A 17924-nucleotide genomic window follows, 5' to 3' on the forward strand; every position below is an offset into this window, starting at 1 on the left:
AGCGACAATTGATAACCTTTCAGACAGTTAACAAAGTGCCACATCAGAAGCATCTGTACCTTTTCAGACAGTAGAACTCTGTTCCTGTACAGAATGTTCAGTAAACAGTGGTGATTGATGTGCGGTGATGTTTTTCTGCTGTTTTTTTTATGGTAAGGTAGATTGATGTGTTTTCTTTCTACTAAATGTATTGGTACGTCATTGTATTTACAAACTTCAAAATACTTTGCTTAGGAGAGAGTGGTCTGCAAGCAGGCAGGCAGCTCGAGATCATTTGATTGGCTATCTCCCGAGAAAGTTGTGTGTCGGCATTTAAAAAGCTGTAGTGTATGTACCCTTTCAGACAAAACAAACATACCATAGCCGAGGCGCTTTCAAGGAGCCACATTCCATGTCTGAAAGGGGTATAGCTTAAATAGTTTTGTAATATTTCAGTCTTCTGTGTGTATATAAAGATTAATATTGGGATGCAAACTCAAAATACATTCAACTCTATATCTGACATGGTACAGGTGTATTTTATTTTTAAGCCCATAACCATGTGTGTGGGGTGTATACTTTTGTTTCAAAGTAGATTTGTTTAAGACTACCAAGAAACACTGTGTGACCTTGATTTAGCCCACTGCAGTAAAAGGTTAAATAACAAATAATGTACGCAGATCTCTTAAATATACACACAGCTAATGAACACACTCCAAAATATCATGTTTTATACAGTGTAGCTCCTGCTGTGTTAGTTTACAACTTCTGGAGCCGATCCAGAGATCATCCCCCTGATTGGGCTATCAGAGTTCTTTTTTGACTGCAGCCGCAGATGTTTGGGGTTGGGAGTGCTGCAGTTTTTTCACTGACAGGGAAATATAGGACTAGTAAACGCCCAGTGCACCACTTTGTGAGATTTTTTAAAATTACATTTCTTATCCCTAAATATTTTTTTGTTAAGACTTTTCAGGGTGTGCGGCAGCACCCCTACTTCTCACGCCTATGCTTACAGACCTGTTCTGCAGAGACTTATGTAAGAACCACCACGTGGTCTAAAGGGTTGCGCTACAGTGACAGTATAAAAGCTCAGCCTGTTACACTAAGCAGCACACAGGAGCTTCACATGAGAAGAGTCCTCTCACTTGCCCTCCCATCAAGCAAGACCGCCACAGACATACTCAATCCTGACAACCATGTCACCTCCAAGCAATACAGGTAAGTTGATGTTCTCCCGTGAGGGTTAAAACGTTTTGTAGCCAGACTGTATATTGCCTAATTTATTTTAATCTCATCTTTAGAACATATGACTATTCACTTTGTAAATGAAAAAAATCTAAAAGAGTCATTTATTTTAGGTTTATTAATCCTCACAAGCTCCTTTAATACAATTTCTAGTTCTGCTTTAATATCTATCTGCTGTTTTTGCTTTGTAGGTCTTCAGATGTTTTGGGGTAATAATATTGTCTGGACTTTGTCCTTGCAGACTTGAAAAAGAAGAATAAGGATCATCATTACACAGACGTGCACGGCCTGCCATGCATTGAGAAGATCGTGGCCTCTGTGGATGAGACCCCAGAGGCCATCAGCACTAAGATCAGTGGAACTATCCCAGAGTGGATTAGTGGCAATTTCCTCAGAAACGGACCAGGAAAGTTTGAGATTGGTAATAATAAGTGAGTATATTTTAACAAGCCATATATGTTTGACCAGAATCAGATGAGGTGTAAATGACTATTTCTGCATATAAGGAATTATTTACTGTAAGTCTCACCAAGTCAAAGTACTACATTAACTATTTCTTCTGCTTCTCAGATTCAACCACTGGTTTGACGGAATGGCCCTCCTGCATCAGTTCAAAATCGCAGGGGGTCAGGTGACCTACAAGAGCCGCTTCCTGGGCAGTGACTGCTACACGGCTAACAGTGAGAACAGCCGTATTGTTGTGTCTGAATTCGGGACTGTGGCCATGCCAGACCCCTGCAAGAACTTCTTCCAGCGCTTTCTGTCCCGGTTCGAACTGCCAAGTGAGTTTACTGTTCAAGTCTGCAGTTCAAGAGCTTGAGGTAATAGAGTGTTAAATATATGACAGAGAATTGATTTGCATTGTACTAATCAAATGAAAACTGTCTTTGGTCCACAGAAGCATCAGATAATGACAATGTGAGCTTTGTGACGTACAAAGGTGATTACTACGTGAGCACGGAGACAAACTTCATGCACAAGGTGGACCCTGAGACACTTGAAACAAAGGAAAAGGTAGGCCGCTTTTTATTTGATTTTTAAAGGCCTACACACTACCAACAGTAGCCTTTATACACAAAGGGTTTCATTCAGTCTAAACAAATAGCCACATGTTTTGGTTGAAATATTTTAAAAGATACCTATTGCATTATAGGACAGCATGACTGAAGGGCTATTAAGACGTTTCATTGTTGTTGCTGCTCTCAACAGGTGGACTGGAGCAAATTCATCGCTGTCAATGGAGCCACTGCCCACCCCCACACAGACCCTGATGGTACAACATACAACATGGGGAATTCTTACTCTGCGAAAGGTAAGTAAGGAACAATCCCCTGCCCATTCACTAACCACCTTCATTAAGAATGACAAAACACAAACCACAAACCTGAAATCTGCCTGCAAAAAAATGGCCAAAGGTTAGTTTTCCACGTTCCAAATAAAAACCTGTATTTTTATCAGGTGCAATTTACAATATAATCCGCGTGCCTCCGACAAAGACAACGCCAGAAAACCCAGAGGAAACCCTGGAGGGAGCTACTGTGGTCTGTTCTATTCCCTCCGTGGACAAGGCAAGACCTTCATACTACCACAGCTTCGGTGAGCAGACCACACAAAGCCTCCACAGGCTAATGTGGAGCTAATGACACATTTAAATGTAAACAGCCTTTCATGTAAACCCTCTCACGAGTAGATGGCTCACTCACACAACCATGTTCAAAGCAAAATGGTCATGTTTCATCCTTTTGTTAATCAGAATGCACAGCAATGATCTATCAATACTGATATGATCTGACTCAACTCCAAAAGAGTGGCCATTGATATACTGCTCATTCGATTTCAGCAATGTCGGAGAATTACGTGGTGTTTATTGAGCAGCCTATCAAAATGGACCTCTTGAAGATTGTGACAGGCAAGCTGAGAGGAAAGGGTATCAGCGATGGGGTCTACTGGGACCCTAAACTTGAGACCATCTTTCATTTGATTAACAAGCAAACAGGCAAGGTAAGACCTTGGTATAGAAATCCCTGTAACTCTTGGAGTCTCTCAATTAGTTTAGAAAGTTTTGGTAAGAGACAAGCCAGGAACGAGACAACAGAGGATACTAAGCCAACAGTAATTACTTGTAAGTTACACGCTTCATTTCTGATGACTGACTTCCTTTATTCTCTTCCAGCTCTACTCAGTCAAGTATCACGCCAAAGCCCTGTCCACGTTCCACCAGATCAATGCCTGGGAGGAGGATGGCTTCCTTGTTATGGACCTCTGTGCCGCAGACGATGGCAAAGCCATCAACAACTACATGGTTCAGAACATGCGCAAGTCAGGAGAGGCTCTCGACGAGGTTAGTATCTGTCTAAACTGTAGAGTATAACACTTCATAACTTTAATGAATAAGCACTAAAAAAAAAAAAATCCTAACTACAAAATACGTATTTCATTATTTGTAAACGTTTATCTTTAAAAAATAAAATAATTTATAAAGCATTTATAATGGCTGATTCATTAAAGCTATACAGTATACTATAGTTTTGGCAAGTCAGTTGGGACATCTACTTTGTGCATGACACAAGTCATTTTTCCAACAATTACTTAAAGATGATTTCACTTATAATTCACTGTATCACAATTCCAGTGGGTCAGAAGTTTACATACACTAAGTTGACTGTGCCTTTAAACAGCTTGGAAAATTCCAGTAAATGATGTCATGGCTTTAGAAGCTTCTGATTGACATACTTTGAGTCAATAGGAGGTGAACCTGTGGATGTATTATTTCAAGGCCGTCCTTCAAACTCAGTGCCTCTTTGCTTGACATCATGGGAAAATCAAAAGAAATCAGCCAAGACCTCAGAAAACAAATTGTAGACCTCCATAAGTCTGGTTCATCCTTGGGAGCAATTTCCAAATGCCTGAAGGTACCATGTTCATCTGTACAAACAATAGTATGCAAGTATGAACACCATTGGACCACACAGCAGTCATACCACTCAGGAAGGAGATGAGTTCTGTCTCCTAGAGATGAACGTACTTTGGTGCGAAAAGTGCAAATCAATCCCGAAACAGTAAAAGACCTTGTGAAGATGCTCAAGGAAACAGGTACAAAAGTATCTATACCACATTAAAACGACATAACCTGAAAGGCCGCTCAACAAGGAAGAAGTCACTTCTCCAAAACCGCCATAAAAAAGCCAGACTATGGTTTGCAACTGCACATGGTGACAATGATCGTACTTTTTGGAGAAATGCCCTCTGGTCTGATGAAACAAAAATAGAACTGTTTGGCCAGAATGACCATCGTTATGTTTGGAGGAAAAAGGGGGAGGCGTGCAAGCCGAAGAACACCATCCCATCCATGTAGCACGGGGGTGGCATCATCATGTTGTGGGGTGCTTTGCTGCAGGAGGGACTGGTGACTTCACAAAATAGATGGCATAACGAGGAAGGAAAATGATATGGATATATTGAAGCAAAATCTCAAGACATCAGTCAGGAAGGTAAGGCTTGGTCGCAAATGGGTCTTCCAAATGGACAATAACCCCAAGCATACTTCCAAAGTTAGTTGTGGCAAAATGGCTTAAGGACAACAAAGTCAAGGTATTGGAGCGGCCATCACAAAGCCCTGACCTCAATCGTATAGAAGATTTGTGGGCACAACTGAAAAAGCATGTGCGAGCAAGGAGGCCTACAATCCTGACTCAGTTACACCAGCTCTGTCAGGAGGAATGGGCCAAAATTCACCCAACTTATTGTGGAAGGCTACCCGAAACATTTGACCTAAGTTTAAATTGTTTAAGGTGTGTCTTTAAACTTCTTACCCACTTGGACTGTTATGAAAAAAAATTAAGCTGAAATAAATCATTATCTCTACTATTATTCTGACATTTCACATTCTTAAAATAAAGTGGTGATCCTAACTGACCTAAGACAGGGAATTTTTACTAGGATTAAATGTCAGGAATTGTGAAAAACTGAGTTTAAATGTATTTGGCTATGGTGTATGTAAACTTCCGACTTCAACTGTAAGTGTAACCAGCTGAAGTCACTAGGATCAGTTATCCTGCGTGTGAACTGGTTGAGTTGATTTTTGTTTTGTTTAAATTAGGTGTACAACACTATGTGCAGAGTGTTCCCCCGGCGATTTGTCTTGCCTCTCAACGTCAACATGGAGACACCCTGTGGGCAAAATCTGAACACACGCCTGGACAGTACCGCCACTGCCACCAAGACTGCTAAGGGCAAGGTGTGTGTACAATAATCATGCACAAGTCTGTTATACAGCACTGCTGAAATACAACACTCATTTTCCAATCAAGTTCATTAAACAAAAGGTTATGTGATTAGCCTCCACATTATGTGAATATTCAGCATCAGAGCCTCACTAAACACTCTCTCTACAGGTGTTTTGTACACATGAAGATCTGCACGATGAGGAACTCCATAAGTACGGAGGTCTCGAGTTCCCACAAATCAACTATGCCAAGTACAACACCAAACCATATCGCTACTTCTACGGTTGCGGTTTCAGACATCTAGTAGGAGACACTCTCATCAAGATGGACCTCCAAGGCAAAAGAATGAAGGTTGGTTCAGTTATATTGATTCTTCCTTCCCCTTTAAACACACTGTAGAATATCTGCATCAGTAACAGTACTCTATTGTGACGAGTGATGTAGGCCTAGGTAATATTTGGCAGTTTGATGTTAGGACATTCAATGCTGACCTTCACACTACTGTGCTTTAAGGTGTGGGAGCATCCTGGACTGTACCCTTCAGAGCCTGTCTTTGTACCCTTGCCTGGTGCTACAGAAGAGGATGAAGGTGTCATTATGTCTGTGGTCATCACTCCAAATAAGGTCAGTTCCCCTTTAAACAACTATGAATGTTGGTAAACAATTGTTGCACTCCTAACTCCCAATGTTAGCCTCTTAACTTAATGTAAACATGTTCTCCTTCTCAAGGACAAAAGCACTTTCCTGTTGGTTTTGGATGCCAAGACATTCAAAGAGTTGGGCAGAGCTGAGGTGCCTGTGAACATTCCCTATGGTTTCCATGGGACATTCAACTCCACTATGACTCATAAAAGGCTTCTATCAGAAAAACATTAGGAGGCCCATCAGAGTAACAACACAAAGGTGTGAATTGTACTGTGTTCTCCATTTTTCATTTCTTGTAAAGTATATCCTTTCTGATGATTGACTAGATAGACAGCCATCAAAGCACCTTATTGTGAAGTTTACTTTAAAGCACTGTGAAAAACTTGTTAGTTCCATGCAAACAAAGAAAATGTGTGTCCACTCCTGTTTTGTGAATATATCAATCCTCTATATAAACAACTTATAATAAAAATATGTATTAAGAAAAGTCATGGGCAAATGTTTTATAATTTTTTTCACTCACCACCAAAAAGGTTGTAATAAATCTTTCAAAAATATTATTAGAAAAAGTGAAATATAGGCTATGATAACACCACCCAATATTCCATGTGATACACAGATGAATTAGTCCTAGTCTGAATGGAATCCATTGACACGTGTGGTCACTCACACAACACAGTTACTTCCTGAAAGTTAGTTTCCTGATTGGTAATGGCTAGGCTATATTTCACTGTCTCAAGTAAAAAGGTTAACTGATTATATACATTTTCAAAGACGAGTGCTTAACTTTGGATATTGCACACACTGAAACGTCAATCTTTTAACCCTATTTATTGTTTAGAGTAGGCTACAAATAAATAGCTCATATATAAAGATATGAACCACAATGGCACTCACATTTTGTTTGCCAGTGTGGGATTAAGAGTGAAGACAGTCAACATAAAAAGCATACATACAGGTAAAAATAAAAGTACTGACATGTTACTGATTGAGATCTGTGAGGAAATATTTACAAATGTCTGTAGCATGCAGGCCTGTGTAGCTAGTCTATCCCTGTAGTTTGTCAGAAATAAGAGCCAAGCTACGCCTCAAGTGTTCTTTCTTCTCTTGCAGGTGTGACTCCAAGTTTCTGGCCTCCATCAGTATGTCTTCCAACTCCCTAACTTGTGAGGCATCTATTGCAGCCCTCTCACTGTAGGAAACAAAGGCACTACGTAGGATGGACATGACAGTGTGTACAGATTATTTCAAGAGAAGCATATTCACCTAATGCTTGTTTATCATAATAAAAAACAGTGTGTGTGTGCAGTATGCTTGCCTGGGTCCTTAATGTAATATGTGATGTGGATTAAGTACTGACATTTAAACTCCAAAATGTGTTCTGACATGACAAAGAATGGAATGAAAACCTGTTCTCAACACATTTGTCACATAACCTTTTTTTGTACCTACCTCAACACTTCAGAGTATTTGGAAAATAGCATGTTGACCTCTCTATTTGCACCTATCATTTGAAGGAAAATAAAAAGAGACGTAAATGTATATATCAATACCAGCCATTTACCAGACACTTTAATCAAAAGCAACTTAGTCATAAGCGCATTCTTTTTACGTACTGGTGGGCCTCGGGAATTGAACCCACTATCCTTGCGTTGCAAGCTCCATGCTCTATCACATGAGCTACATTCTATTGTTAGATGAATATTTTTTCTTGTAAATGGTATCAATTGAGCTAAACATTTATAATTCTAATCTATAAAACATAGAGATACAAATGATTCCAAACCAAATATGTGCATACCTGCAAGTTCAGCCTCAAACAAATCTGAAGAGTATGAAGCTGGTGTTTTACTACTCTGTGCTTTTTTCTTTTTTGCTGGAGAATTGTCACAATAAGCAGATGTTTGTTCAACCTATTGCAATGAAAGAGAAAAGACAACTCAAATACTATAACACACGTTAACTAATAAGAAATGGACATTGATATGGTTGAGTTGAGAATAGATGTAAATACGTAAGTTAGCTAGGCTATCCCAAAGGTGAATGGAATACTTGTTTTTCTAATGGCCCTGAGAAGTTTATGTACTTTTCCAGCAGATGGCATCAAAACTGCAGCATTTCCTGACCTCTTGTGACCATTTTTGTTTTGGGCCTTTGTTGTCCATTCCCCTCCCTGTCGGTGGCATCACTCTGCCTGGCATTGGTCACTTAAACGTTTTTCACACTCACTGCTTGCTAAAACGTTACGTGTAGAGATATCTGCGGTTAGCTACAATGGTTGATGAGAGACTGCATTTTAACACCGTGTAACATACGAACGTTAGCTAATGTTTCTTCGCATGTCTAACGGAACATTTCCAGCTAGCGAACAACAAGCTATCAGCTGCAGAATCAGCGCAGCTGCCCTCAACTAACAAACCCTGCTATCTAAACTAGCTAACGTTTGGTTAGCCAACGGTAGCTGGCAGGGTCTTATCGTTAGTTAGCTACAATGTTTTGCTTAAACACATCCTTAATTGATTTCAAGGTTATTTACAAAAATGCGTTATGTAAAATTGAGTAGCTAGCGACCTAAAACATTAGAAAAGTAGACTTACTTTTACCTATCCGTTTGGTTTGCCAAATTCGAATTCCGATTGTTTTGCGCGAGCCAATCCGAAAGTTTCATACATTTTACGAACCTACTGTTCCTTATTATTTTATAAATCCCTCAAACTTGTGAAACTTAAAAAGTTGGAAAACATATTAGAAGTCGTGTGTCTCTGAATGTCTGTTAAACAATAACGTCCTGAATTATTTATTTTTTTGGAGGTGGGGGGCGTGGGGTGGTTCGCTTGGTGTTTTCATTGTATTCACAGGAATGTCCCTGTATTGATGTGTAATATTGTTATTATTGTTGAATGAAAAAAAAATGATTAAAATACAAAAAATGACTATTATGATCTACGCCACCTACTGTCTAGACAGTGAAGAATATTACAGACAAATCCTAGATCCTATACCCCAAATTTTCAAATATCTTAGTGATAGCTCTGACTATGTAATTAACCTCTGGTACTTTATATACAGTAAGTACTGACTTGGTTGATGTTTATCCTTCTGCGTTTTCAATACATGTGCTGCCTGGCTGTCTTGTCCATAATAAAGGCAGTCTGAATTCTCCCATGTTACCTGTTAATGTATTTAATTACATCTGTAGTTGAAGATAAGTGTGTTTATATGAGAAAATGAATTGCCTTTAAAAATGTGTGTCTGCTGTATGAACACAACAATGACCCTCCTGATATGGCTGTTTCTGAAAAACCTGTGCCTGGTCAGCACAATTGGTATAGGGTAGCTGCAACTCCCTTCATCCTCAATGGCACAGAACCACAGATAGAACAATGAGCTGTTAAAGAACAACCCAGCCAGAGCTAGTTATAACAATATTTGACATAACTACTGAAGATTTCCTCCCCTTGCAAGATTTATGTGCAGGCCCCTAGGGATCTAAGGGCAGGCCTGGTTTATGTGCAGGCCTGGTTCACCAACAACTTCGCACACAAGTTCAGTGTGTCAAATCGGAGGGTCTGTTGTCCAGACCTCTGGAAGTCTCTATGGGGGTACCACAGGGTTCAATTCTCGGGCCGACTCTTTTCTCTGTATATATCAATGATATAGCTCTTGCTGCGGGTGATTCCTTGATCCACCTCTTCGCAGACGACAGCATTCTGTATACATCTGGCCCTTTTTTGGACACTGTGTTAACAAACCTACAAACAAGCTTCAATGCCATACAACACTCCTTCCGTGTCCTCCAACTGCTCTTAAATGCTAGTAAAACTAAGTGCATGCTCTTCAACCGATCGCTGCCCGCACACGCATCACTACTCTGGACGGTTCTGAATATGTGGACAACTACAAACACCTAGGTGTCTGGCTAGACTGTAAACTCTCCTTCCAGACTCATATTAAGCATCTCCAATCCAAAATCAAATCTAGAATAAGCTTCCTATTTCGCAACAAAGCCTCCTTCACTCACGCTGCCAAACATACCCTCGTAAAACTGACTATCCTACCGATCCTCGACTTTGGTGATGTCATTTACAAAATAGCCTCCAACACTCTACTCAGCAAACTGGATGCAGTCTATCACAGTGCCATCCGTTTTGTCACCAAAGCCCCATATACCACCCACCACTGCGACCTGTATGCTCTCGTCGCCAGTCCCACTGGCTCCAGGTCATCAAGTCTTTGCTAGGTAAAGCTCAGCATTCTGGTCACAATAACACTCGCCCATAGCACGCGCTCCAGCAGGTATATCTCACTGGTCATCCCCAAAGCCAACACCTCCTTTGGCTGCCTTTCCTTCCAGTTCTCTGCTGCCATTGACTGGAATGAATTTGCAAACATTTCTGAAGTTGGTGACTTATATCTCCCTCGCTAACTTTAAGCATCAGCTATCTGAGCAGCTTACCGATCGCTGCAGCTGTTTTTATTTACTTTTTTGCTCACCAGTATCTCTACTTGCACATCATCATCTGCACATATTTCACTCCAGTATTAATTTGCTAAATTGTAATTACTTCCCTACTATGGCCTATTTATTGCCTTATCTCCTTACTCCATTTGCACACACTGTATATAGATTTTTCTATTGTGTCGACTGTACTTTTATTTATCCCATGTGTAACTCTGTGTTCTTGTTTGTCGCACTGCTTTGCTTTATCTTGGCCAGGTCGCAGTTGTAAATGAGAACTTGTTCTCAACTGGCCTACCTGGTTAAATAAAGGTGTTCTCAACTGGTGTCACGGTCGTCCTCTTCATCTGAAGAGGAGGCGAGAAGGATCGGAGGACCAATATGCAGCGTGATATGTGTTCATGTTGAATGTTTAATTAAAGAAAGAACTGAACACTGAAACACTATACAAAAACAGTAAACAAAATAACAACCGTGAAGCTAATGTGAGCTGCACTGAAACAAGCCATCAACATAAACAATCACCCACAAACAAACAGTGCAACCCAGGCTACCTAAGTATGATTCTCAGAGACAACTAATGACACCTGCCTCTGATTGAGAACCATACTAGGCCGAAACATAGAAATACCCCAAAACATAGAAAAACAAACAGACTGCCCACCCAACTCACACCCTGACCATACTAAATAAATACAAAACAAAGGAAATAAAGGTCAGAACGTGACAACTGGCCTACCTGGTTAAATAAAGGTGAAATGTTTTTTTCTTCCCATGGCAACATCTATGTTCCTTTCCACACCTCTCTGCCTGTGGAGAAATCATGAGCAATGTGCAGTAGAACGATCTGTAAGTGTAAGGATCTAATTGTGAGTGAATGATTGCAAGTGGCTAGCCTTTTTTCAAGTCAAAAATCTTACACAGGAATTACTGGTGACCTCAATTCAGATTATTCCAAAGGTGTACCTATAACCAACTCACTCATGTTTTTATAATAATAACCCATATGTAGCCTGTTGTCTCTAAGACACATTTACTTCATAATCTGTTGTGAAAGTGTATCACCGATGAATAAACACAATGAAAAAGCCCCCATATCCACTTTACATCATATGAAATTGTGTTGTTAATGTACTCAAATCAAATCCAAATGTATTTGTTGCACGCACCGAATACTACAGGTGTACACTACAGTGAAATGCTTACTTACAAGCCCTTAACCAACAATGCAGTTTTAAGAAAATACCTAAAAAACAGTAAGCAAATCGTGTTGTTAATATACTCGGTTGGAGACAACTGTCATGTTAATTCTGCATGTGATATAAGCGCAGGTTGTGTTTTTGTGCATTTTCAGTACAGTAGGTTATGTTGTGTGATTTGTCATGTCTGCCTATTGTCCAGTGGTAGGAGTGAGACCTACGATACTTGTTTGTGTGAACATAGCTGCTCTATTCCATTCTGATCTATTCTATTTCCCTTGAGGATAATGATGAGAATGTGATGAATCATATACAAGGAAAAGCTTTGCTTTCTGGGGACATGATAATCTAAGCCACTATTTTAAGCCCATGTAGTTTTTAAGCATTTTGCCCATAAACTAAATAAATAAGACAGTTGTGAATTGAATGCAATTCCCCATGTTCTTTGCTTAGCTTATATTTGTTGACAACTTTAAACACAAAACACCACACATGTGGATACAGTACAATGCCATTAAAAGCATAGAGGATAACACAAAAACGTGTCAAACGTATTTCCATTCTGGTTGTCTTGAAAATACATAAAAACAAAATATACACAAGATTATATAACATGAAAACAAAATTCATCTCAAATACATCTCATCAATAGGGAGGAAACCGTATAAGGAATAAAATAGATGACCAAGTAACGTTAGTTGAAACAATTATACTTTCTTTAAGAGAGGACATCAGTTCTGTGTGTGAATCTACGATAACAATGACAGATAAATCAGACTATCTAGAGGGACAATCAAGGCTTTCACCCCTCAGCGCACGCACACACACACACACACACACACACACACACACACACACACACACACACACACACACACACACACACACACACACACACACACACACACACACACACACACACACACACACACACACACACACACACACACACACACACACACACACACACACACACACACACACCAATTGATTAATGGTCTGCTGAATGTATATATTTTTTTTATCTTGCTTTGTTTGCTCTTTTCAGTATTATGTCTATCTCTGATAAGCTACCCAGGAAAGGGCTGAAAGTAGCCCATATTAATATATGTAGCCTGAGAAATAATGTTCATGAAATCAATAACTTGCTCTAACATAAGATAAAATTCAGAAATTAGACGTTTCTGAGACTGAATTAATTTGATGATACATCAGTAGCAATACAAGGATATAACATTATAGACGATACATACATGCTTATGGGGGAGGTGTTGCTGTATATATTCAGAGCCATATCCCTGTAATGCTTAGAGAAGATCTTATGTCGAGTGTTATTGAAGTGTTGTGGTTGCAGGTTCACTTGGCACATATAAAGCCTTTTCTTTTGGGGCGTAGCTATAGGCCACCAGGTGCTAACAGTCAGTATCTAAATAATATATGTGAAATGCTTGATAGTGTATATAATATAAACAGAGAGATCTACTTTCTTGGCGACCTGAATATTGACTGGTTTTCTTCAAGCTGTCCGCTCAAGAGGAATCTTCTCACTGTAACCAGTGCCTGTAATCTGGTTCAGGTTATTAATCAACCTACCAGGGTGTTTACAAACACGACAGGAACAAGATCATCCACATGTATCGATCCCATTTTTACTAATACTGCAGAACTTTGTTCTAAAGCTGTATCTGTACCCATTGGATGCAGTGATCACAATATAGTGGCTAGATCCAGGAAAGCCAAAGTTCCAACAGCTGGGCTTAAAATAGTATATAAGAGATCATACAAAAGATTTTGCTGTGACTCTTATGTGGATGATGTTAAAAATATTTGTTGGTCGGATGTGCTTAATGAGGAGCATCCAGACGCTGCACTTGATGAATTTATGCAAATGTTAATGCAACTGTTAAGAAACTGACTGTTAGAACTGTTAAGGCTCCATGGATTGATGAGGAATTGTAAAACTGTATGGTTGAAAGAGATGGGGCAAAAGGAGTGGCTAATAAGTCTGGCTGCACATCTGACTGGCTGACCTACTGCAAATTGAGAAATTATGTGACTAAACTCAACAAAAAGAAAAACTTTATCATGAAGCCAAAATCAATGATATAAAGAATGATGGAAAAAAACTTTGGAGCACTTTAAATGATATTATGGGCATAAAGACAAATTCAACTCCATCTTTCATCGAATCAAGATGGCTTATTCATCACAAAACCATTTGATGTTGCCAATTATTTCAATGATTATTTCATTGGCAAAATGGGCAAACTTAGGCAGGAAATGCCAACAATGAACAGTGAGCAATTGTATTCATGCATAAAAAAAACAAATAATGAAAGAAAAACATTGCAAGTTTAAATTTTGGAAAGTTAGTGTGGGAGAGGTGGAAAAATCATTGTTATCGATCACGAATGACAAACCTCCTGCCGTTGACTATTTAGATGGAAAGCTACTGAGGATGGTAGCTGACTCTATAGCCACTCATATATGTCATATTTTTAATCTGAGCCTAGAGGAAAGTCTTTGTCCTCCGGCCTGGAGGGAAGCCAAAATAATTCCGCCACCCAAGAGTGGTAAAGCAACCTTTACTGGTTCTAACAGCAGACCGATAAGTTTGCTGACAGCTCTTAGCAAACTTTTGGAAAACATTGTGTTTGACCAAATACAATGCTATTTTCTGTAAACATATTAACAATAGGCTTTCAGCATGCTTACAGAGAAGGGCACTCAACATGTACTGCACTGACACAAATGACTGATGATTGGTTGAACGAAATCGTCAATAAGAAGATTGTGGGAGCTGTACTTTTAGATTTCAGTGCAGCCTTTGATATTATTGACCATAACCTGTTATAGAAACAACTTATGTGCTATACCTTTTCAACCTCTGCCATAATGTGGATTCAGAGCTATCTATCTAATAGAACTCAAAGGGTTTTCTTTAATGGGCGCTTCTCTAATGTCAAACATGTAAAGTGTGGTGTACCGCAGGGCAACTCTCTAGGCCCTCTACTCTTTTCTATTATTACCAATGACTTACAACTGGCATTAAACAAAGCATTTGTGTATATGTATGCTGATGATTCAACCATATTACGCATCAGCAACCACAGCTAAGGAAGTCTCTGAAACCCTTAACAAAGAGTTAAGGGCCAGTAATAACAAAGACCAGTAATAAACTGGTCCTGAACATCTCTAAAACTAAGAGCTTTGTATTTGGTTTAAATCATTCCTTAAGTGCTAGACCTCAGCTGAATCTGGTAATGAATGTTGTTGCTGTTGAACAAGTTGAGGAGACTAAATTACTTGGAGTTACCTTAGATTGTAAACTGTCATGGTCAAAACATATAGATTCAATGGTTGTAAAGATGGGGTGAGGTCTAGCCGTAATAAAGAGATGCTCTGCTTTTTTGACACCATACTCAAAAAGCAAATTCTCCAGTCTCTAGTTTTGACTAATCTTGATTATTGTCCGGTCGTGTTGTCCAGTGCTGCAAGGAAAGACCTAGTTAAGCTGCAGCTGGCCCAGAACAGAGCTGCACGTTTTGCTCTTAATTGTAATCAGAGGGCTGATATAAATACTATGCATGCCAGTCTCTCTTGGCTAAGAGTTGAGGAGAGACTGACTGCATCACTTCTTTTTATAAGAAACATGAAAATTAATTGTTTGCATAGTCAACTTACACACAGCTCTGACACACACACTTATCCCACCAGACATGCCACCAGGGGTCTTTTCACAGTCCTCAAATCCAGAACAAATTCAAGAAAGCGTACAGCATTATATAGAGCCCTTATTGCATGGAACTTCTTTCTATCTCATATTGTTCAAATAAACAGCAAATCTGGTATCAAATAACAGATAAAGCAACACCTCGCGGCACAACGCCTCTCCCCTATTTGACCTAGATAGTTTCTGTGTAAGCATTGACATGTTAAGCTATGTGTGGCTTTATAAAAAAATCTAAGAACGGCACATGTTCTGAATTCTGTCGCTGTACATTTCAAAAGTGCTCAACAAATAGTTATATTGACTACGTCCATCCTAGCTCGCTCATTAATGTCTTAATCGAAATGACATTTTATCTGCTCGTCGTCCCCTTATGCCATAGTTTGTACATCTCAATTGTCAGTAGAAACCACTTTTGTTAAACCAAGTCAGCCATATAAGCTATGTTTTTTTAAAGGCAGTAAATGAGGCTGAATGAACTGTTTCGCTGCCAGACAATACTCTGTCTGATAGCCATTTGTAGCAGTGGTATTGTGCAATTAATGTATTGTTTAGTGTTGTGTAGTGGCTTTGCTGGCATGCATCCCACTTATTTTTCATAATTTAGATAAACAGCATTGGTTGTATATCATGTTGGATATTTTTCAAGTACATCCACTCATTCAAGATACAAAGAATTCGCTAACAATGGGCGAATTCATTTTCCATTGCCTGGTGCCCGGTGTGAGCGGAGTTAAATGTTATTTATACATTCCATTGGTCCTTCACCAAAATCTCCACCAACCCGAGGCTCTGGGCCATGCAAAACGAACTCGACCAATGCCACGAGCAGAATTTGCTTAGGGAGGTGGGTGATGGGGGACGTGCCTCCTACGATTACTCCAATCGCCACTCGAATAAGCTCTTCTCGTTACCTAAACGAAACATACACAAACATGGCGACAAGACAGACACTCAAGATGCTGTCTCCTCTTAGGTTTACAATATATTTGTTATTTTTATTTTCTCCCGGGACATTTTCTTCCACCCTTCGTCTGCATCGAGACCAGCGTTTCTTGCTACCACAGGACAGGGGTTTTTCTACGGTTAACGCAAAGGAAGAATTTATCCATGGAATAGGCGCGGATGCGAAGCGACGAGCGGCACGTAGTGCAAGGGAAGACATAGCTTCGGGCATGTATCAGCATCGCAATCGGCGGAGCGCAGTCCAACCACCCGTGCCAAAGGTGTATGGACAGGTAACGCATTACTTCTTCAGCAGTAACTACACTTCTACTGAAAGCACGTCTCACGTCACGATCGGAAGGCTATCCTAAGTTAGCTACAGTAGCTAGTTAGGTTTAGCAGCTAGCTAGTTTAGTAACGGACTTCAGCAGCCTATATGGCTTTCCCATTTCATGCGACCCTTGACGAGGAGAGGTGAAGCGCAAATAACCAAAGCCAAGCTGTCGAAGTCAGTCTAGCTTCTTGCCAAGTGTGTAATATTCAGTACCACTGTAGCTAGGTAGCTACTAGACTTTTTTAGAACAGACTGTCCCCTTTCAGCATGCGATGCCATGGCGAGCTCTTTCTTCCCAATGTAGTAACCTATTCAATGGCATAACCTATTCAATTACGTTACTCTATCTTGTAAACAAACCCTCCGTTTTAAAATCTACCTACAGACCGACACACATGTATTGCACGAAGTCTTTTGAATTATCTTCTTGACCAACCCAATACAGTATTTTATTTTATCTGACCAGTTTTTCCTGAAACCTGGTGATCATGTCACCACAATCACACAGTTTTGTCTGGAAAATCCAAATGACAGTATACATAAACTTAGCAGTAACACACACCATCATAGCTGGGTGACAGACATCAACAACAATATAATTCTAATTAGCCAAGACTGACACAATAGAGTCTTCCCAATGTGGAGATGCATGCCTTATAGTGGAGGCTGCAAATGTTGTGAAGAGCCAATAGTGGCAGTCTTTGCATATTTGATTTGTGACATGGTTGATTTTTGTAAGACGTCGAAGGCTCTTTGCTGAGTTTCTCTATAATGTGATTTCTTATTTATCACGGTAGTCTGCTCTTCAGTATTCACTGCATTTTACACATCCTCAAATTGGAACAGAAATGGTTGCTTATGTGATCAAGTTTGGAATTCCTCTGCTGGTCAGGTGTCATGTTTTGTTCTGGAGGGTGTTCATTGAATCGGATGTGTATTTAGGTTAACTGCAGGCAAGGTTATGTCTTCTTGGAATGAGAGTAAGCTGTTGTTTAGCCCCCCTCTCCCCCTTTCAGAAATATCCCCAAATAGCATGCAATTATTTGCACAGAACAGAAAATAAACACTGACAGTGTCTCCTCACACACCCATTCCCCAAACTATGAAAGCCAATTTCTTCAGGGATTAAATAGCTTTTTTTTCATTAGATAGGGCACCCATG

General features: G+C 39.8%; 3 protein-coding genes across 5 annotated transcripts in view; 2 read left to right on the plus strand and 1 right to left on the minus strand.

The window, feature by feature from the left end:
- The first annotated feature begins 1101 nt into the window (after positions 1-1101).
- LOC123993960 (beta,beta-carotene 9',10'-oxygenase-like) lies at positions 1102-7479 on the plus strand. 2 transcript variants are annotated; one of them, XM_046296443.1, is made up of 13 exons: positions 1102-1197; positions 1466-1655; positions 1795-2006; positions 2123-2238; positions 2434-2536; positions 2683-2820; positions 3065-3225; positions 3398-3565; positions 5324-5461; positions 5619-5801; positions 5964-6074; positions 6180-6353; positions 7209-7479. In XM_046296443.1, exons 1-12 carry the CDS (start codon positions 1176-1178, stop codon positions 6324-6326), a joined length of 1689 nt encoding a protein of 562 aa, XP_046152399.1. In that variant the 5' UTR covers positions 1102-1175; the 3' UTR covers positions 6327-6353; positions 7209-7479. The 2 variants fall into 2 exon arrangements, with proteins under 2 accessions (XP_046152399.1, XP_046152397.1); XM_046296441.1 differs by lacking the exon at positions 7209-7479 and having other exon boundaries at positions 6180-6582.
- On the minus strand, positions 6911-8330 carry LOC123993961 (testis-expressed protein 12-like). Its single transcript, XM_046296444.1, has 4 exons — positions 8222-8330; positions 7897-8008; positions 7548-7599; positions 6911-7287 (listed from the first exon to the last, which is right to left on the minus strand). Exons 1-4 carry the CDS (start codon positions 8294-8296, stop codon positions 7143-7145), a joined length of 384 nt encoding a protein of 127 aa, XP_046152400.1. The 5' UTR covers positions 8297-8330; the 3' UTR covers positions 6911-7142.
- Positions 8331-16352: 8022 nt separating this feature from the next.
- LOC123992863 (sortilin-related receptor-like) overlaps positions 16353-17924 on the plus strand; it is a 77882-nt gene continuing 76310 nt past the window's right edge. Inside the window, exon 1 of one of the 2 annotated variants that reach the window (XR_006831322.1) lies at positions 16353-16721. Coding sequence is in view for 1 of the 2 variants with exons in the window: in XM_046294435.1 (XP_046150391.1) it covers positions 16419-16721 (303 nt within the window). In the remaining variant the exon portion in view is untranslated. The remainder of the gene's footprint in view (positions 16722-17924) is intronic. The other variant, XM_046294435.1, reaches the window with a different exon arrangement.

The sequence above is a fragment of the Oncorhynchus gorbuscha genome, linkage group LG13 (assembly GCF_021184085.1).
Source record: "Oncorhynchus gorbuscha isolate QuinsamMale2020 ecotype Even-year linkage group LG13, OgorEven_v1.0, whole genome shotgun sequence".
NCBI classification, from domain to species: domain Eukaryota; kingdom Metazoa; phylum Chordata; class Actinopteri; order Salmoniformes; family Salmonidae; genus Oncorhynchus; species Oncorhynchus gorbuscha.

Excerpts from the sequence above, each read along its gene's own strand:
- LOC123993960 (XM_046296443.1), top strand. The coding sequence starts at position 1,176 with ATGTCACCTCCAAGCAATACAG. Across the intron at positions 1,198-1,465 it reads GTCACCTCCAAGCAATACAG|ACTTGAAAAAGAAGAATAAG; the intron begins GTAAGTTGATGT and ends TTGTCCTTGCAG. Across the intron at positions 2,239-2,433 it reads CACTTGAAACAAAGGAAAAG|GTGGACTGGAGCAAATTCAT; the intron begins GTAGGCCGCTTT and ends TGCTCTCAACAG.
- LOC123993961 (XM_046296444.1), bottom strand. The coding sequence starts at position 8,296 with ATGCCAGGCAGAGTGATGCCACCGACAGGGAGGGGAATGGACAACAAA. Across the intron at positions 7,600-7,896 it reads GTTTGAGGCTGAACTTGCAG|GTGCAAATAGAGAGGTCAAC; the intron begins GTATGCACATAT and ends TTCAAATGATAG. Across the intron at positions 7,288-7,547 it reads AAATACTCTGAAGTGTTGAG|TGAGAGGGCTGCAATAGATG; the intron begins GTAGGTACAAAA and ends TGTTTCCTACAG.